General features: G+C 40.4%; 1 protein-coding gene across 2 annotated transcripts in view; it reads right to left on the bottom strand.

The window, feature by feature from the left end:
* Positions 1-1029: 1029 nt before the first annotated feature.
* The window catches only part of ECHDC1 (ethylmalonyl-CoA decarboxylase 1), a 39295-nt gene continuing 18894 nt past the window's right edge, over positions 1030-21430 (bottom strand). For both annotated transcript variants that reach the window (XM_058802449.1, XM_058802448.1), the window contains exons 5-6: positions 21051-21131; positions 1030-1669 (exon numbers count right to left, since the gene is read on the bottom strand). In XM_058802449.1, coding sequence (XP_058658432.1) covers positions 1264-1669; positions 21051-21131 — 487 coding nt within the window. In that variant the 3' untranslated portion in view covers positions 1030-1263. The remainder of the gene's footprint in view (positions 1670-21050; positions 21132-21430) is intronic.

The following is a 21430-nucleotide window of genomic DNA, read 5'->3' as shown; positions in this document are numbered from 1 at the left end:
TAGAAATCATAACATGGATTTCCATCCAAGATACTGCCTAATTTTCTTAAGGGAGCTCGTTCCATGATCTTGAGCTAGTTATGTCTGGTCAGAGCAAGAAGGCATGTCAGTAGCACAAAGCCCAGAGCTTCCTTCTCTACATGCTTCCACAGAGTACTCAGGTCCTTGGCTCAGATCTCAGTCCCTGCTGGATTTAGAGACAAGTGCATCCTAACCAACAGTACAGGAAACTCTCAGTCACAGATATGTCTGTATGGTTTTGCTCTTACAGATGTTATTTTTAAAGCAGGCACTCTGTCAGTTTCTAATTTCTAAAGGGAAAACTTTCCCCACTGAGTTATCCAATTACTTGTATAGTCACTGGCATGAAGGAGAGACTGAGTTCCAAACCTTCTAGTAAGCCCAAATATACCCTACCAGTAAAAATGCATTGAAGAAAGACATAGACATATCCACTCACATCTTACCAGAATGCTGAAGAACTCACATCACCCAGTCACCTAAGGACAAACCTTTTTGGGACATGATACATCATTGCCTTCCAAGATTTCAGCCAGATTCTGTGTAAAGAACCAGGCCAGCAGCTTTGCACAGGTACAAGATATGGGAATGTGCAGATGCATGTGTGGGTAGTTGATTCCTTGAACAGCGAGAAGACACCAAAATACATTTTAAAGCCTGAATCAGTGATAGCGAATGATTGCTAAAATTTTCTCAGTAACTCAAAGCTTCTCCTGTAAAAGCACCATTAAAATTGAAGGATACTTTCTCAGCAATTGCACAAAGAACTAACTAGAATGAAAAAATAAAAGCTATCCTCCCACTAGTAATCATCTTTTCCAACCTGCTTAAAGACATTGGTTGAGGAACTCATATTTTGCAGCTTTAGATGCACCTGTTCTGCAAATGAATAAACCTCATATCTTTGAAATAATTAATCTCCATACTAGTTAAAAACCAAAACAAAACACCAAATAAAATAATCTTCAGCCTCATACCAAATGAATTATAGTTCTATTTTCAGCACAGTATTTACCTTTACATAGTAATTTCACTAATCTCGATTCAGTGGGTGATTAGGACAGCAGAGAATCTGCCCGGGATTTCTCTGTGGTTGCACACCAAATATGCCTGCCTGACCTAAATGGCAGGAATGTTAATGCCATTTTAAATAGACAAGTCCTTAAATGATTCAGCTTAACGGCTGCTTTACTGAAAGCTTTGTTTGCAAAAAAGTCAAGCCCATTTCTTATGCATAAACCATCATTTATGTTTTGGTCTTCTCACCAATGCTTCCAAGTTGGCAGGCCCACCCCATACAGTTCCAAAAATGTCCTTCTCTGTCCTTAGGGCATCTTCCAGTGGGAGCTCTCTTGCTGCTGTCACGACCTTTTTCACGGCCCGAACGACGGCGGCCGGACCGTCCGTGTACTGACTGAGCCAGGCGCGGGCCTCTGCCAGCGCCGCGGCTTCATCCGCGGAGGGCAGGGTGAGCTCGGCGAGCCCCAGCCCCAGCGCTCTCTCGGGGCCCACCCGCTCAGCCCCGGCCAGCAGCTGCAGCGCTGCCCCGCTGCCCACGAGCCGCACCAGCCGCGCACCGCCTCCCCAGCCCGGCACCAGCCCCATGCGCTTGTGCACAAACCGAATCTCACTTCCAGGCGTCATCAACCTGTCAAGGAAGAACACAGAGAGGTCAGTCCATGCATGCACTGCCTTTTGTTTTCAGCTCGATAGCCCCTAATTTTCTATCTTCTCCTCCCCTCTGCTTCCAGAGGTGGATACAACTTGACAGCGTGCTCATTACAGCCGGAGCTGGAGCATCTCAATTTTTACATCACATGGTGTCCTAACTGTAGCTTTTGGCCCTTCTCAAAATTAGAAACAGATGCTGCTACAAGTAAAGATTCTTAGTGCCCATACTGATACATCTAGTCAGTTCTAAAAAGTGTTGAAAACAGAGCTGCAGAGGACATGTTACATTTATTCACAGTGCCACACGGCCTTGCTAATTCATCCATAAACCAAACGGGTATTGGTAAAACCCAAGCAAACTAACGTACAAAACATTTCTCAAGAGGATAGATGTGGTCTTAGTGCTGATCTGAACTGGGGAGGTTCTGTCAGCACCATGGTGATTAAAGCATGGGTGGGGCTTTTTGGTTCTGTATTTTAGAGATCCATGTGAGTTTGATTTCTAATTGCTCATTCATTACAGAAAGGGAAATCGGGATGGATGCTCAACTTGTGTCTCACAATGCACAACAGAATGGCTTTCTATTTATGTCTGCAGTGTGTAATAGAATTGCTCCCCTCTACAAGGTAAGTAATATTCTTCCTTCCAAAGATGTCACATCTTTCTCTTCTATGCTTCTTTTCTACAGCTTCTCACCTCCTTTACTTAAGAACTCATCCTAGGGCTCATTAAGCTATCTCCCTGGAGGAGCTCTGCTGCAGCAGATTGTTCTGTCTTCACACAGTGGTCACACTGACACACGTTAGGTTAATGGAAAAAACCTCTAGAAATAGAAACACATAGAAAAGATGTACAGAAACAGACCAGTGCTTGCTCTTTCTCAAAAAGATGTTCAGCAGTGTGGTTGCTTGCTGCAGATTGTAAGGCAAAGGATGGGAATTACATTTGTGAAGTAGATTAGCTTCTACTTCAAGCACTAATTGGCTTTTTGAAGACAAATCTTGTAATACTGATGTCTACACACAAGTCTGTTTTGTAACCATGCAGTTTTTGATAGTGAAAATACCGAGGTGCACAGCTTTGAAAGGGGAAAGAAAAGGAAAATGCAATTATTTCTAGGAACTCACTGTTCTCACATCTGCTTAGTTATTGTTAATTGTACGTTTGCTTGGTTGCCTCATTGTTAACCAGAGCACCATCAGCATTCATGCCACACTGTACAGCATCAGAACTGAAGAGCTTACGCTTTATCCCAGATCCAGCACAATGCACAAAAGCAACAGCTGACAGGCCAGATTGCATGAAAGCCTTTTTGTAGAGATAGCAGGGGAAGGTTGTGTGACAAAAGGAAGAAAGCAAAGTATTGCAGGGGAGGAAAGGCTTTAAGCTAACATTATCAAGTGCTTCCAGACCCAGCAAATCCCAGGGAGCTCAGGTCTCTTCTCTCAAAAGAATGATTTTGCAAGTATTCCAGAACTCCTTTACTGGCTCAGCTTACTCTGCAATTTGCTCACACCCAGTGTCCCACTAGAAAAGCACTAATGAAAGCATTATTAAGGGTTTAATTCTAGCTGTGCTGAGCAATGTCAGGCACTAGAAAAGAAAGGGTCATAGGCAGGTGGGCATCTGATGCTAGACAACCTGTAGGACAGCCACCACAGGTCATGGAGGCCAAGTTGCACTTGTACATTGAATCTGAGATTGCTTCAGACAACCTTTAGTATGTGGGAAGGGCTCTGTTTCCCTGCAGAGTCTTCACCCCCCTAAGAGAAAACTGAACCAAACACAACGAAAGTAAAATAAACCACTGACAGCTTAATTCACAGGGAGACTGAGGCTGCAGCTTCCAGAACCTCACTGGGATTCACCTCTTCCCACAAGGTTCCTTTGAACAAGCTCCACAGAAAATACTGAGATAAGTGGTAGTCAGTGGAAGGGGCAACTGCAGTATTGGACTGCCTTCAGGCTTATGAAAGGTATTTTTGTTTTTTCAGACTTTTCAACTATGAATCCTCTCCTGAAGTCACACCACTACAGAACCACCCATCATACTCTCTGTTAGATTTATCACTCACTTGCAGTCCTCAGGAAGCAATGGAGACCTGAGCTCATGTCTGAAGAGGAGGAAGCAGCTGCCAAGCCAGCCTGTGATCAGCCTCTGAACACCACCAGCTGCAGCCTCGCATACATATTTCCCCTTTTATTGTATGAAAGGAATTGAGTCTACCTTCTGAGACATGACAGATCTGATCTCCCATTAAAAGAATTTATGTAAGAAAAGCACATCAAGCATTACTTAACATAAAGAGGCAGACAGGAAAAAGCTGGAAAGACCAAAGCATATTGCTGAGCTGTTTTTACCTTATTCAACTAGTACTGGCCCTGCCTGAGACAGAGTAGTAGATGAATACAAAATTAACCCTGATTTCAACACTATGCCTGTTTTTGTCTTTCATATTGAAGGAATTAAAATCTGGGTTCCCTGTATCACAGGAGAAGGTCACATTGCTAAACTCCTACACATATGCCTTCCCTGCCCTAATAAAGAAAATCTGTTGCATGACAGTACTGAAAAAAATATTTATTCAATGTAATTAATGTACAAAGTGGCAGAAGATCTTACAGTAAGCAGGGGAACATCCTTCAGAAATGTGAAGGGTAGGAAAATCCTCACAATTTAAATTGGAAATAAGAGGTTAAGGTAATACAACCCCCAAAGTGCAGCTGAAATCTTCTTTGAGAACCTTTTATTTCCATGTTACAAACCCTACAAGCTCCCTAGGAAGAAAGTACAGTCCCCATGGGCCACATCCAATTTTGTGTTAGTCATCTAAAGCAAACGAGCTTGTTGCTGCTGTACATTTTAAAATGTTCTCAGCTGCACTAAATGCTACAAATCCTCCCCCTTTGATCTGAGGATTCCTCCATTCTGTGACATTTCATCGCACCCACAAACAACTGACTGTCACATCGCATCTCATCACATCACTGGCAATGCACGTGAGAAGAAACCTTGTCATTAACATTGCAGCCAAACAAATCCCACCCTTATAAAGGTGCACTTGCTCCTCAAAGGCAGCACTTGCTGCGAGCTAACAGCTATGCTGTGCTTTGCTAAAGTATTTCCCAGCTACTTGAAGCCAGAGCATATACAATAAAAGCTGAAAATGCAAGCAAAAATATACTTTCTCAATTTTTCATACCTGCTTATTATAAATAGTAATGTTACTGAGCTGTTCCAATGGGTATAATCAGTTCCTTGGCATAACTAAGATTATATTAAGATCTGTGCTGGCCCTTACCTCATCATTTCCTGGACTTCAAGGTTTGAGTTATATTCAGCATTTTGACAAGGCAAAGGTATTAGTCAAGTTTACTAGGGAGGGACAGATACCACCCTCTATTTTATGCTTTTTAAAAGCTCCTGCATCTATGCTTTTGAAAGCCACTATAGGGAAAAAAGACACCTAAAACATTATATGTGTTGCCAGCAACCTGAATTTTGCTCCCATTGCCTGCTTGACTCCCAGTGTCACATAAGGACACAGCTCCTGACTTCCCATCCTCCCCTTTTAGCTGGCGTGGACTAGCACTCCACGGAGGGAGGCAGCTGGCATCACACAGTGCTACAGCACCTGGTCCCCAGCTATGGCTGTGCCCTGACATGGCAACCAGAACTGCAGGAGATGACTTTTATCTCCCCCACGAATACTTTGGCATCCTGCTCTCAAACCACAAATATTAATATAAATAACAAACAGAGCTTATGTCTTTGGGTCACAGTAAGTTCCTTCACCAAATCTGCTACCTTCTATACATTTCAGTTATGCCTATCTGCAAGGTGATTGAATCAACACAAAGTGGAAACTTCTCCAAAAACAAGAGTCAAAGGCCTTGGGGTACAATTAAAAGACATCCATTATTCTAGCATGCTGTAGAGTAAAAGTTACAGAAATAATAATAAATCTTCAAGTAGAACTACATATTTTGCAAAAAATAGATGCAGGACACCCAGACAGATAAAAAGTAATGCTTATGTTCAGCCACACTTTGGCACAGGGAGATGGGAAATGGGGGTTATGGTCAGTTCATCAAGTGCTGCTTCTGCCACTGCTCAGGGAGAGGAGTCCTTCCTTGGCTCCAGGGTGGGGCCCCGCACACACAGAGAGTTCTCTGCAAACTTCTCCAGTGTGATTCCTTCTTCCACATGATGCCGTTCTTCAAGAGCAGCCTGTTCCAGTGTGGGTCCACAAGTCCTACCAGAAAACCTGCTCCAGCATGGGCTCCTCTCTCCACAGGTGTACAGGTGCCTGCAGGACCCTGCTCCAGCACGAGCCTCTCACAGGTTCACAGCCCTCTCTTAGGGATTCACCTGCTCTGGTCTGGGTCTTCTCCAGGGGCTGCAGGTTGAGCTTTGCATCCCCATGGTCCTCCATGGGCTACAGGGGCACAGCTGCCTCACCATGGTCTGCAGGACAGTCTCAGCTCTGGCACCTGAAGCACCTCCTTCCTTCTTCCTCCTCCTTCTGCACTGACCTTGGTGTCTGCAGGGCAGTTCCTCTGACGTGTTCTCACCCTGCTCTTCTCTGGCCCCCATTACAACTGTGCAGTAACTTTCCTCTCCTTTTCAGATATGCTATCACAGAGGCATTACTATCATTCCTGTTTGGCTCAGCCTTGGCCAGCAGCATGTCCATCTTGCAGCCAGCTGGCATTGGCTCTACCCAACATGGGGAAAGCTTCTGGCAGCTTCTCACAGAAGTTGTTACCTACAGCTACCCCTGTAGCCCCCCTGCTACCAAAACCAAAATATCACCCAAACCACATGCACAACTATTGCAGACACAGGAAAAGAGAGCTATTAAAGAAAAAAAGGAAACTACCAGGAAAATGGTAACAGAAGGAAGGTTATCAAGAGTCAAACACTTGTTTTAACCAGCAAAGAACAGAAGAACAAAGTTGATGTACAATGCTGCCATACTCTGCCCAACATGTATGCCTTTCTAATACATTCATCAATATGGCATCAGCTTAATTAACTCTTTTTAAATTAAGTAACAGCAGTGTTACGCTGACACATGGCCAAAAGAGCTTTTTAAAATACACACTGCTGGGGAGTGCAAGCTCAAGAGTTTGTTGAGAGGTCAGGTATGACATTATCTGCAGATGGTGTTTATCATACAAATTGAACTTCCTTTGCCAGGTGGACATTAAAATTTAATGATCTTGCTGGCTAGTGGAGAAAAGCTCATGTGTAACTGGTTTATGATTTTGCAACTCTTCTTGGTGAGTGCTACTAGGACAATTCACAACTGCAGCAGCTCTCACGTGCATGCTGGACCTTAAGTGAGAAAGAAAGCCAGTCCACTGTCCACTTCCTTGTTTTCCAGTTGCACCTTCTCAACACTAAAAATACAATCCCTGTCCCACCACTTCACAAGCAAATTGCACCTCAATCTCATTCCATTGTCCTCAGCATGCCAGGGCACAGACACAGCAGGTCCCAGTATTGATGGTGGTTCCTGAAGCAAGTGAATGGGACTCAGGCAGCAGTTACACAGGTACTACCTGAAATCTGATCTCACTTCTCTTGCTGAAGCACACAAAATCCAGGAAAAATAAAGTGCTGCTCTTACATACAAAGTGATGCTGAACATATGCAGTGATGGTATGTTGTTAGTCGATTAAACTGTTACAATACATTAAAACAAAGCAAGAGAGAGTTGTGATTGTTGAATTTGTAGCATCAGAGCAAGAAATAAACTACCTATTCTTTTATCTGTACAGCAAAAGCCTTGATTTTGGGTTAAACAGAAGTCCTTTATTTCAGGTTGGTTCAGTGCACCACATAAATCAAGTAATCTTTTCTAGGCTGCATTTTAAGCTTCTTAAATAGAAAAAAAAAGCAGCTTTAAAGTGAATGGCTGAAATGCAATAAATATTTGGATAAGGCAGAAGTGGGTAGTTGGATATAAAAGCAATTCCATAAGAGAGAAACATCACGTTTGCTGCAAATGCGCCCAGATAATTCTGTAGCTTCAGTTCCTCTGCTCAGGCAGGGTTACTAAGGGTTGATGCCACAGGCAAGTGGCAGCTCTGAAAGCTGGACCATAAGGAGCAATTAATTGGGACTGCAAATGCTGTCAGCCTGAGGTTTGGGCAAAGATAATCACAAAGATAAGCAGTCAAGCCCTGTGGAACTTCACACTACTTTAAACAGTTCATGTAGCACATATCAAGGGGTTTGGAATCCTGCAAGCTCACTGCCTTCTCCCAGTTTTCTTTAGCATGTCATTTGGATTTGCAAGGTTTAACTTGTACCTGGTGCTCAATCCACCTCTGGTATCTGTATTCCAAATCTCAGAGTCAGAAAGATACACCAGATATCATGCACCTTCCCATTTAATATGTCCTATACCTGTTGTCCCCACCATGGAAAGACAGATATTAAAGCATGTGTAAGAAACTACAGAACTTCCTTAGCAAAAAGATACAAATTCTTCAGGCATTATAAATGAATGCTCCTTGGCAATTGCTGCAAAACTAATCCCTACCTTCTCCAGAATGTTTAATAACAGAAGTAATTCCTGAGTACAACCTTGAAAACACAATCTGAATATGAACTACTGCCTTGATATTTTCATAAAGCCACAAAAAGCCTGAAATGACTAAAGGTAAGGCTACAGTCTGTGCCTGCAGAGACCTGACCTGGAAACCTAAACATCAAAAAGTTAATTACATGACAACATTGTGTTCTGGTAGTGACATCTTGTCTTCTGTAAGCTTTGTTCAATATTCCAATACACAAGCCTTCCACAGTTATTACAGAAACTCCACAGTTACTACAGAAATTTAAAACAACAAATGTATGAAGCAGTCATCTTTGCAGTAAAAATAAATTTTGAAACAGCAAGGTTCTGTGGGAAGAATATTCTGCAGAAGAAATATGCAGTACTACACTAAAATAATTTAGCCAGTCAGCAAAGCTGCTGATTAGCAGCTTCCAGTCCTTACTTCAGTTTTCATGACAGATGTTTTTAGAATTAGACCCTTAAGAATAAGACAGCCTCCTCCAAAAAAGCAAGCTGGGACTAAATGATCCCTCTCTGCCTATCCAGTGGAGTGTCTCAGCAGCCTCTTTATCACTACACCATCAAATAATTACCTAGATACTCTATGAGGGGATTATCTACACAAAATGGCTACAGATTTTTCTGGAAGTCATATTACTACACCCTCTCTTACCAAAAACCCACCCTAGTTCTCTAAAAATGTTAACAAGTGGATTAATCCTGAGAAGAGTTAGTAATTATTTCACTTATCTTTCAATCTCACTTGATTAATTAGATAGGTTTTAAAGAACCAAAAAGACACAGATTAAACATTTAATCAACAACTCCTTGCTAATTCTATTTAGCAGATTTTTGAACTGGAGCAATGCACTGAATATTGGCAAGCCATAACAGTTACATGCTTTCCCAACACAGCTTGCTAGTATTAATTCCCTCTGCATCTCTCCCATATCTTCTTTCTCACTGAGAGCTTCTCATGTTCCTGCCCTATGCAGAGAAATAATAAGGCAATTAGATATTGCAGCAGTTGCTACTTCAGACCTTCAACAGCACAAAGCGAGACTTCCAAAGTGAAAATGCTGTAAAACCAATGAAAGTATGGATTTGTATTACATAACTGTGGTGATGGTCTATGCAGACCACTATGGCATCATAAAAGCAAACCCTCCCAAATGTTTGCTGTTTTTGAAAATCCTTTAGTCACAGATATTCACTTGACAGATGACTAAATGGCAACTACTAAAGAACTTAAAAATGAAGACAAAATAGTTTAAAGATAGTCTGGGGGAACTGCATGCCTTATGCTTATCTTAGATACAGTTGCTAAAAGATGCTCTGCAATTCCAAGTTTCGATAGGCAAAAAGAAGACTGTGCACACTAATAATCTTTCCTGTTTATCAGCTTTAATCCATAACCTTTTCTACAAGAAAGCAATGGAAAGAAGTAGGTCCTATTTTAACAAGCCCATCAGAAAGTCACCCCACTCGAATTCTCTCCCTTGATTTAAAAACACTCCACCAATTAAAATCACAAAACAGTATACCTTCTTTATTTGAGGTTTGAATAAATTAAAATGATCCCCAAGAAGCAAAACAACAAAAAATCCTATCAAGACTCCCAAGCACAGAGTGTTCCAGGCACACTAAATCACAGTGTCAAAGGAGTAGGCTTGATGCCATCCTAAGAAATTTCACTAACACAAAAGCTTGCTTTTCTCACAGCTCTTCTCAAATTGCTTTACAGAGACTATATGGACTTTTATTTATAGTTACTGAATTATTTTGTAACACTCTTAGTGCATCCATTTTCCCCCCACTTACCACAAAAGCTAAGAATCAAACTTTACATAAAGTAGCCCAGAAAAATCTCTCATGTCTCCCTAGCACATATTGCCTTTACCCTCTACCTTTCCTGTCCTCCAGTCAGACTTTCCAGGATCAGGGTAAAAAGGATCAGGGTCAAAATCAGATCAAGTAAATAGACTCCTAATTACAGAAGTATGTTTTTAAAATAAGAGTTAACATTCTTCTGAGTTGCCTGGGAAACCTGAGGGCACTTCCCAAAGGGCAGCAAGGGGACCTAAACAATGAGAATTGTATTCTTCAAAGGAGGCCTTAAAATAGCCATTTTTAATGTGACACTATCACGCTTTCTCACATCACCCAGAGTCAAATGAAATGTGGAAGAACAAATGACAAAGTCACACTTTCATCTATAAGCCCAAAACATTTGGCTGATGATAAAGTTCTGAAAAGTGAGACCTGAATCTAAAAAATGAAATATGTAGCAACAACAAGGGTTAGAGGGAGAGTTGGAACACTGAGACATCAGTGCAGAAATTGCTAAATGGACATGAGTCATTTTAAGAGGAATGTGGTCTCTAGGAATAAACAGGAACTTAAAGCGTGGATAATCACCACCTATTGCCCAAATATTGGGATATTCAATGTAAGAGGAACCTCCAAAATCCACAAAGTCAACTCAAAAAGGCTGCAAGATTACCAATTTTAAAGGAAGCCATTCCAGGGAAGAAGCACAAAAATAACGCTGTTACTAGAAAAATATCCCTTGGATAACCAATAATAGGCAGACACAGAGAACTGCATGTCCCCCAAAAAAAAGAGCATCTCATCAGAAGCAAAGTCTGCACTGAGAAAAATCAAGAAAAGGCCTACCAGCAGCATGAAGGAGCTCAGAAAGGCAGCAGAGAAGACCCTCTGGGAGAGTGCCCTGTCAAGACCCAGATTAAAACCGGTCTAGACATGATTGTGTAAGAACAACCAGAGAAGTAAAATAGGGTCTATTTCTTAAACACTTCCCTAATCTAAGGAGAAGGGCTAAAAAAGGGCCAGAAAGACCATTAGTTTGAGAGAGGGATAATAAAAAGAATGAAACACAGGGAAAGACTGCTGCTAATACCCTGCCAGGCGAGTATCACACTCTCAATCAAGACAAGGTAGGTAAGGTCCCCCCAAAGTCTCCTGCAGGTCGTCTGCTGTCACACCAGCTGCCATCCACACAGACTTTCAATCTCATTCTGGACCAAATCTCCCAGGAGTCAGTTACAGATGGAGGCTCACACAGCAGACCTTGATTAGGGGGTTTCAATCGAATGTGTTACCTCAGGCTTGACACTTTCTCACCCATGGCTTCACAGAAGCCAGAGAGAAAAAAGCATGCTATGAAAAGCCACATTTCTTCTAAAAGGGATAAATGAAGCTGGGTATTGGAAACCGCAGAAAGATATTTTCTGCAGCAGGAATGAAAAATTGAATTAGACAGCAGATCACAAGGCAAGAAATAAGGGCACAAAAAAAGCATGACTGATTAAACTCCACTAGCAGTATTACAAGAAGTAAGATGAGCTTTTTTATTTTGTTTTCTCCTTCCCAGTCATTTTTCAATAAACTGACAGGAAAGAAAATTATTTGGCCAAATCACAAAGTGAATCTGCCTCATTTTCTAGGATGACACTTCTTTAGGCTGCCATGCAATGCCCACATCCCCACCACGGTGCTGGGGATGGGCAGCATCATGCAGGAGGACTTGGTGGAGATGGCGATAGGGCTGGCCAGAGGGCTCATGCAGCCAGGCCCTGTGTGCTGCACACACACATTGGGTGGCCCCTTCTCAATCTGCAGTGTGACATAAAAGCTGTGTGGGCCAAACATCAATCCCTGCTTCCATCTTGTGCCTAAGCATCCAAGTGAGCTGAGTAGTTTCAGAAAACAGCAGAAAAAGTAAATTAAAAGGTCTTAGGCAGGAGAGACAAACCTTTACAATTACACAGACAGCAATATAGACTGCCCTGTCCACAGGTGCTGCCTTGGACCTGTTTAACACCCGCTGTGTGCACACTGGCGAGGAGCAGCCTGGTTTTACAAAGGCTTGTTGAACACACACAGGGCTCAGATCACAATTTAAGCACACATAGAGCCTAGAGAATAAAGCAGATAGTTACACTGGGGAGCTCTAATTCCCCTGAAGTGTGCAGTATAAACTCTAAAAATGGCATGAATCACCCAGAGCCATAAAGTTGGACTGATGTCCCATCACTCAAGAGGCAGTGCCTGGATCCTCCTTACTACCTGCAGATGACAACAGCAATCCATGGGTTACTGCGCTATTTCTCCTCCCCTGCTAATGACCAATATCTTATTAACACTCTCCCAGTTATGACTACATTTGAATTACCCTGGTGTCAGTGGGTCCCAGGCACCTCAGTTACCATACAATTATTTTCAGAGCAATTTTTATCTTGTCATAGCAGTTGGGCCTTACCCATGAAGCAGGTTTAAGCTATTCCTCAGAGGCTGCCAAAGCCTCTGTACACAAGCAAGTGAATGCCAAAATAATGCTCACAGAAACATTACTCATGCTAGAAATCTGAAATGTTACATGAGTCTTTCCTTCCTAAAAAAGAAACTAGAGCTATTTGGATTCTGTTCAAGCAAACATTTTCAACAACAGATATGCCTTTTAGACTAAAGTAAAAATTTCTGTCAGGAAAGATCCAGTGATATTTTACCAGATTCTCTGATGAAAAAGACCACCTGGAGGCAAGGTGCTTGATTATAAATTTTTAGTCAAATTTAAATGACAGTATTCCTCTAGAAATTAAAAAAGTGGAGCTTTTTTCAAAGAGGAAATATTATTTTTTAAAATTATGTGCACACTTTCATGCAGCATATGCAAACCATGTTTATAACTTTGGCTTCCTACATCTTTATTTTCATAATGTATGTTTAAAAACACCATAGAATGCCGAACAAAATTCTCCCAGACCAAATTCAGGAGTCTCTTAAGGCAGGAACATTTCAATCACGTTTTCTGCTAATCTCTACTGCTGATACACAAAGGGGAGGAGGGGCTTCCCAACAGTGGCTGAGCTTGGTATCTAAAACATCAAAAAACACAAGGAACACCTCAGCTGCCTGAATTTAGCTGACTGGAAAGGAACAGCATTTCTTGACATCAATCATGAGAGATGCAATATTCAAGCTGTTCTAATACTTTATGATGGATTTGATGTATCAGGTTTCTGCAACTCACAGCACTAAAGAACTTAAAATACAATGTAACATCACACTAGCAACCCTTCACAAGACACAGGGTAACAAGACACGCTTTGAAATTCAGCTGTCTCTGCACACAGTGCTACCAATGCTGCATTTGCACTTCCTACACAATTTCTGACTAAAGCAAAGAGAGATCACATACTTAGTTGAAATCACTGGTGATTCAATTATAATGGAATGTTGCCACTTTGTCAGGATACCATGTTAATTTCAGACAAAAAAATACTGACTGTCATGGTTTGGGTTTTTTTAAATTATCACAGTGACTGTGACCTAAGTTTTCCAGATGTGATAAATGTCTTTAGAGATTTGTTTGGGAGGGAGGGGAAGAGCACAATGATATAACTCAAAGAGGCATAAATGAGATAGATAACATTAAAATTCTACATTGAAGCAGTAACCTGCTGCTTCTCCTCTTTACTTTTTAATATAGAGTATTAATTACACTGATGGGGATCTCAAACCAACTTCAGATCACTAATGCCATGTTCAGACTACCTGGACAAGAAGCAGGCACATTTTCAGCAAACCGTAACAGATCCCACAAATATGCCTGAGAGAGTGACCAGTTATTGCCAAAAGTATAATTTCCCCTACTATGCTTTTATTTACTATTATTGTCTCTTTCACACATATGCAAATCCATACTAATTTAAATTATTGGGGCTTCCCCAGTCTATATATTTGCTTTTTGTTTATGAATATGAATCATCAGAACACAAAATAGGACTGGAATATAACACCTAATAACAGACCATGGGCACAGCAGAAGTTCTTATGCACACAACTTTAAGCAAAATAGGAATCTATTTAACATAAGAATTTACTATTTGATTTATTCTTACTGAGACCGCCAAGTCACAACAGAGTAATTAATTTCTTACTGACTACAGAATCCAGGAAGTAGGAAGCTGAAGCCACCAAGGTTAACAAGTTTAAGCAGTTTACAGACTTGTTTCATACAGTTTTGCATAAATCTGAAAGGAAGAGGAACACAGAGGTCCAGGCTGCAGGGCTCCAAGTCTTCACTAAGAGCTTGGGTTGCTTTGGATCAGAGACAAAAATAAAACCGGAGGCTAAAGAGGAAGACTGGAAATCAAAATTTGGAAGGCAATGTTTACAGTGAAAGTAGGTTGAGATCCACACAACACCTGCTTACACCCAGGGAAATGGAGTTATTTTGGGAACATGGGTCATTCCAATGCACAGTAACCCTGATGTGGATGATTACCCTTCAGAGATCTACAAGGTTAACTATACTGCTCCTTGGAGTGATACAGAGAGGAAGAGTTCTTTCTTGTAGTCCTTCAGTAGCACATGACAGGGCTGAAATATGAAAGAGCTAACAAGGACTCAGGAAGACATTCTCTGGAAGCTGCAAAATTAGATGTTTGAAAGCTGTGGCTTCAAGGGAAACTGAGGGTATTTAACATCTCCCTCAAGCCAAAAGGAGTAGATTGTATTCTCATCCCCTACGGTTCTTTGCATCTCCTAGAAACTTAACTCCTCCCTTACACTGGCTCCAGCCAATATTATATGACCTTACAAGTCACTCTAGTTAACCGTAAAAACAGAAAAATCCAGGCTCCCTGTTGCTTTTCAGTGAGATAATTGACTCATACAGGCATCTTCACTGGTGCTTGGCAAACCAGAGGTAAGAAGTGAGCTGAGAATATGTAACAGGGACACCCTCCTCCCTTATCCAAGGAAGCTGTTCAGACACTGTCTTTATGAAGCCACAGCTCAGTATAACCTCATCTCAAAACCAACAGACTGGAATATATAAGTGCTTCTCACACTTTATATTATCAAATTTGTGGAGCTATCTGATAATATATATATATATGTGTGTGTGTGTGTGTATGTGTGTGTATATATATATATATATGTATGTATATATATGTGTGTGTGCATATATATATACATGTATGTGTGTATATATATATAAAAATAGTAGTGAAGATCAGAAATTATGCATCAAACTCAAAAACCACAAAGGCCAGCCTATCCAAACTGGGAATTAGTCATTTTGCAGATGAAAGCGAAATGGACAATTCCAGTGCATTTGTACTCTTTTCCTCAAATTCTTTGAAACTTAAATACTTCTCTATGGTGAATTAACAGCTCAGGGTATCAGCAAGTATCAGAATGGGTCTAGACCTGTATTCTCTAAAATCTGCCTTATCTAAGTTTTCCATTATCTGGACTATCTCTGTTTATAATCATGCAGCACATTTTATCAGCTGCAGACAGGACTGTTCAACAGAAAGGATGTAAGATTGCATGGTACAAGTGGTCTAAAACATAGACACATGCTGATAAGAAAAAATTCACTTACCCAGGATAAGATAGCTTTATCTCCCAAGGGCAAAAAAAAGACAACAAACCAAACACAAAACAAATTTAAAAACCTAGAATGAAGTAAATCCCTGCAAAAAGACAACTTCAGAAAGAAAGCATCAACTCAAATTCATGCTTTGCTGATGTTATTTAAATTTCTACTAAAATCAAACAGTGGTAAATTTGAATTGTAGACTACATCTACAAATTCTCTTCCTGAAAGAATGTAAACACACAAAATTCAATCCCAAATGAAAATTGGTAAAAGACCCCCAATAACAGCCCATAAATACAAGGCAAATAACACAAGATCTTGAGCCCATTTCTGGCAGTGCTTACTTAACCAGATGTCAAATGTACCATGTCAAAAATAAGAACAGCCTTCTTAAAGGCAGGCAATGTGAGACTTTTAAAATCATAAGCAGAAACTTGTAGTAACAAACCCCCAGGGCTCTAAAAATGGGAAGTGATGTAGGACTGCATTGGAATTCTAAAATAGCCAACTGATTTGCAGGAGATTTTAAATATACACACACACACATATATATATACACACACATATACATATGAGACCAAAATGTATACAGTTTAGAAAAGTGATCTATGCCACACAGCAAGCACTTGAAGCTGTGAAAATGTGGTGTCCCACCCTTAAGGAGAAGGGAGAACCCAAGATTCGTAGACGTTTGTGGTTGAAAGGAATGGCAAAAGTCAGAGGTTCTACAAAAGCTTATAGAGTTTCATTAATAATTTACACACTTGGCAAGGACATTGTTATTCAAGTCCCTAACCTCCCAGCATAAGCCCACAGCACTGGGTTTTGGATAAGAGGTAGGGTGAAAGGGAAGAAAGAGACAGACATGAATTAAGGAGTGTGAGAGAGAAAAAAGGAAGAAAGAGAATTAGAGAGATCACCTGTTCTAGCCCCAGCACTGATCCAGCTGGAGTATCCAGGGTCCTGGGCTGCACACATGCCCAGGCTTTGTGGGGAATACCTTTTCATAGATATGTTTACCCTGTTCTGGAGGTAAGCTTCTCACTTTCTATGCAAATTAGTTATGCACAGTTCTTTCTTCTCCATCTTTCTGGAAATAGGTGGAGGCTTGAAGGGTCTTTGATGGTCATAATCTATAGTGCATGTCCATTTCTCAGTCTCATTGCTGCACTTGCCCTGTACTGTGTTGTGCTTTTTCTATTGTGTCAGAACAAGGACATCAGTCCCAGAAAAGTGCTGCTCTACCTCCATATGGGCCCCTACTCCACCCACATCCTGTTCTTTCTCATAGTCTGTTATTACCAACAATTCTTGGTTGGTTCCATGGATATCCAGCTATCAGTTTTTGAACCACAAACATTTCAGTCCCTTATCTTTTAGGCTTCTACAAAGAACCCACTCAGATTTGGCTACTGACTCTTCTCTGATGATGTGTAGTAATGTTACAGTCATATGAATGAAAAGTGCTTTGTGAGCCTGGACTCTGCAATAATTCATGAATATGTGAACCCCATGTTGCTACATCCTATCAGGCTCTACCCAATAAAAAATGCTACTATGTCCTGAAGCACCCTTATTTCAAACAGAGGCATCTTGTGCACCTAAATGTTCCTCCTGATAAAATTAAAGCCCAAATCCTTGTACAGAGTAAAAGATTTCCAAAGAAGCTCATGTGCTGTGCTCTGATGTTCTGAAACCTATTTTTGAAAAAGTTTACTGCAGAAAACTAAAGTCTTTACAGCTTCCTCCACTTCTCCTTTTTGAAAGGTGAAACAACTGAAAAGTTGGTCATAGTGTAGCTACATCTATGCAGAGACTAGATTATTTTCTGTTGCTTTGACTTCCTATATGTTGCATTTAATGCTCTAAATACAACTTGTAGAATCAAATAAACATAAATTATCACAGAAACACACACACCAAAAGCTATTTAATAACATTTCATTTCATCTCTTACTAAGTGTTTCACAGAACATATTTAACACCTTAAAATGTAATACTAAGCATGCCTACATATTTCACAGAAATACAGAAAACACACTGCTAAAATGAAAGAAGGCCAATTTGATTAATGCAATATTATTAGCATAAGCTAATAGTTAGCTCAGCACTTATAACAGTAATGAAACTGGCCCTTTGCAATTTAACTGTGCAACATCAACTACAGCTGAAGAAACTATAGTTCATGAATTTATTTTCTAAAGAAGAAAAGGAAATCACTGCTGTCCCCATCTACAAGCCCATTCTGAGATCAATGATATGAGAAATGGGCAGTTTTCCATCTCTGCACTCTCAACCTCTGCCTCAAGACACCAACTTTTAAATTTGATTTACATGGCAGGGACACAGACACACATCCACTTGGACTGCAGCAGCATTAGAGAGGAAAAAGGAGGTAGGGGGAAAGAGACTCTGTGTTTCAGAAGCACTCAGATACAATGGAAGTCCATTTGCCAGGCGAGGTAGGACCAAATTTTTGTGTGTAGAAGACCTACACAGACATTACCCCAGTGAGATTTCTCAAAGGCATCAACATGCAATAGAAGACAAGACAGCTCAGAATTCAAAGTTAGTTATTCTGTCTGTTATCTGGTGGTGCATTGCAGTGACTGCACTCAGAGATTATTGTGATCTCCTAATTGCACAAATAGATTCATTATTGTCTCTTGCCTGTATCTCTCAGCTTATTGTCCAACAATCCAAGACCATTCCTGTTTTCCTGTCTGAAGTCCTCAACCAATCCTGCCAAATCTGCTCTCCTTGCCTTCACACATTGTGTAAGCACAAGATACATTTCAAGTTTCTGCATAAAGGAATCCAAAGCAGACACCTCAATTATTTGTGAAATTCCATCAGTAAATCCAACATCACATTCACTTCTGCACCTCACTGAAATGGCTGCAGAGTCATGCAGAGCTATAAAATACATTAATATCTGGCAGCAGAAAACACAAGCCACCTTCATGTTCTCAACTATGGCACATTGAAAAAAGTCAGTATTTCTTGAAAATATTACTAAATGCTTAGCTGTCTGAGCAAGTTTCATACTTGCACCCTTCTACATTACCTAGTTTTGCAGTAATAATTGAGATGAATAATTCTAGTGTCAGAAGCTTTATCTTTCCAATTTTCATACCAGAAAAAGTCTGAAAGGAAATTAATTACCTTGCCCTTGTCTGGACTGGTCTGATTTTTTTTTCCTCCAGTAACATGTTTATGATCTTTATAAGGACACTACTTTTCTGGAGAGCCATACTGCAGCAACACATAAAACAGCTAAGACTGAAGATGATGTTTGGAGAAGACATCTTCCTCCAGATTAAAGGCGGATGCTTTAACCTCAGATGCTTTCACTTTTTATCACTGTCCTTATTTCAGCAATAAACATGCCGAAGTTCACACAAGCCCCAATTAAATTGAAAAAGAGCCAGCTTAAAACAGAGTGAGACAATTAGCCACAAGAACCGCTACAGGAAGAATGTATCAGTAATATCTTAAACCACCTCAGCTATCTTAAAATTGGACTTGTCCACACCTCTACTTTAGTAGAGATACGTATCATGCTGCCAGACCACATCTCAGAGGAGGTACCTTGATCATTTTGGTTCAAGTGAGTTGCTCAAACTATATCAGTATAGTTGATGTAGCACAAAGTAAAAGAGATAAAAATAAGAAAATATTTCAGGCCAAAACCAAGCAGTTTGGTAGTTTAAACAGAGACTGTGAAAAACAGAACTGTATTTGAAAATCTAGAATTAAAAGCAACCACAACAAACTCATTTTGTTTTTTAAAAATAAAACGTTCAAACTGATTATTCAATGAAGAAAACAAATCTCTGATTTCTGTCTTATGTTCATCTTTTGTCATCTAGTGACTGTGGACAGAATACCTATTCCACTAATATCTACTTACAGTCCTCAAAAAAACCCTGGAATTTTGTCCACCAATATCAAATTCTCAAATTCAAGAGCAATAACAGCACAGAGTATGTTTCTCTGTCTTGTTGCTGTTATTAATTAAGTCCCATTTGCTGCTCCTGAATGGCAGTTATTTAGTTGCACTGGATGGGTGTGTAGAAACTAATGGAAGATGGATCAACAGCTGTAGTTATTATGAAAATTATGGCACTGCATGAGAGGAATTGCAGCTGCTCAATTCATGCAAATAAGAGCTACTTGATAATGCCTATAATTACACAGCATGTCAAAACAGCATAGCTGGAGTGTAAGTAGAGAGAACGTATTTTAAAAAGCCAAAAGATTTCCATTTCATTATATTCCCATTCCCTAAACGCCTATTTAGAGATAACAAGAAACACTTTCTGTCGACAGGCTCACAGATACAGAAAGGTCTGCTGAGTCTCCCAGGTGCATTCTCCTGCCAGCACTGCAGCTGTCAAACACAGAGCCTCTCTGCTATTTGTAACACAGTCTGGACCCACATCACAGCTGGGGCTTCAGCTCACTGTGTGCTGAGCAGAGATGAAGAAAGATCCAGCCACATCTACTTTCAAAGCAAAGGAAGATTGCTTCCAAGTGGCTCAGACAATGCAGATACCATCTCCTCTATCCAAAGCCTGGTCTTGATACCTGGAACAGCACTGCAATATTCTAGTTTACTTTACTTTTGAGTGTACCTTCTTTCAGTTGTTTGGGGCAATTCTTTTCCCATTAAGGCCCTCTTCAAAAGCACATTTCCTTTTCTTAGATGAAAACCTCACTAAAAGCTTCTCATTTTCAGAGATGCTGCCCACTGTGCTTATCCTGCTACATCTGTAGGCTGTTTACACATTAGCAATGGTTTATATAAAGTGACATTTTATTACTTTAGTGTCTTCCCATTCCTGTTCTGCCTGTTTAATTAAAGCCCTCCTTTTTTGCCAGTTGTTTTGTGCTAGCAAATCCCTGCACCTGCATGTAAAAAAAAACAGGGATGAAACCTCATTTGTTTTACTCTGCACCTCAAATTCTTGTTTAAACAGCTGTGCAGCACAAAATTACATTACAAATAATAAACACAGAACAAGAAATACAAGAGTAATGAAGATATTTATTTATTTTTATTTATGACGTTCACAAAAAGCAACATGGGGAGATAGACAATTTTGCAAGCCTCCTACCTCTCATTCAGGGGTGAGTTGGACCCACTTGGTGTGTAAACCAGTCAGTTGCTAAAGAACCTTACTGCTCTTGTTTTGTGCAGTGATTCAAACCACATAGCCTGGTAGAAATCACAACTTTTCCTGTGAAGTCTGATGATAAAATCTTGTTGCAAATGCCTTGGAACCCAGGAAGGTTACTCCTGGTAGAAGTGCTACCTCATGGTACAGTCATTAAATCACTGACCCAACATAACACTTGTCAGCCTTACCTGAAATCACATGCTGTGGTAAGTTCTGCTCCTCCTCCAAAAGCTTTTCCTTGAACTAGTGCAACACTGATCAAAGGCAACCTGCGCAAGAGACTTCAGTAAGCAAAATTCATGCTTTTAGCCTTTCAGAAATTAAAAAAAACAATTCAACCAAACCATTTATATAGTGAAAGTTGAGAAAAATATACTGTTCCAATTTAATCAAATAACTACATCTTTGTGGGCAATTGGCACAACACCAATTCCACTTATGTCAAAATTACAATTGCATAATTGATACAGAATCCCAGAATGAAACAGCAACACAGATATTTTAAATGGAATCAAAATAAAGATCACGTACTGAAGAACACATGTTATGAAAAATACCTGCTATAGAA

Source organism: Ammospiza caudacuta, chromosome 3 (assembly GCF_027887145.1).
Source record: "Ammospiza caudacuta isolate bAmmCau1 chromosome 3, bAmmCau1.pri, whole genome shotgun sequence".
Classification (NCBI taxonomy): domain Eukaryota; kingdom Metazoa; phylum Chordata; class Aves; order Passeriformes; family Passerellidae; genus Ammospiza; species Ammospiza caudacuta.
The sequence above is the reverse complement of the archived record's forward strand: the minus strand, read 5'-3'. Positions and strand labels throughout refer to the sequence as shown.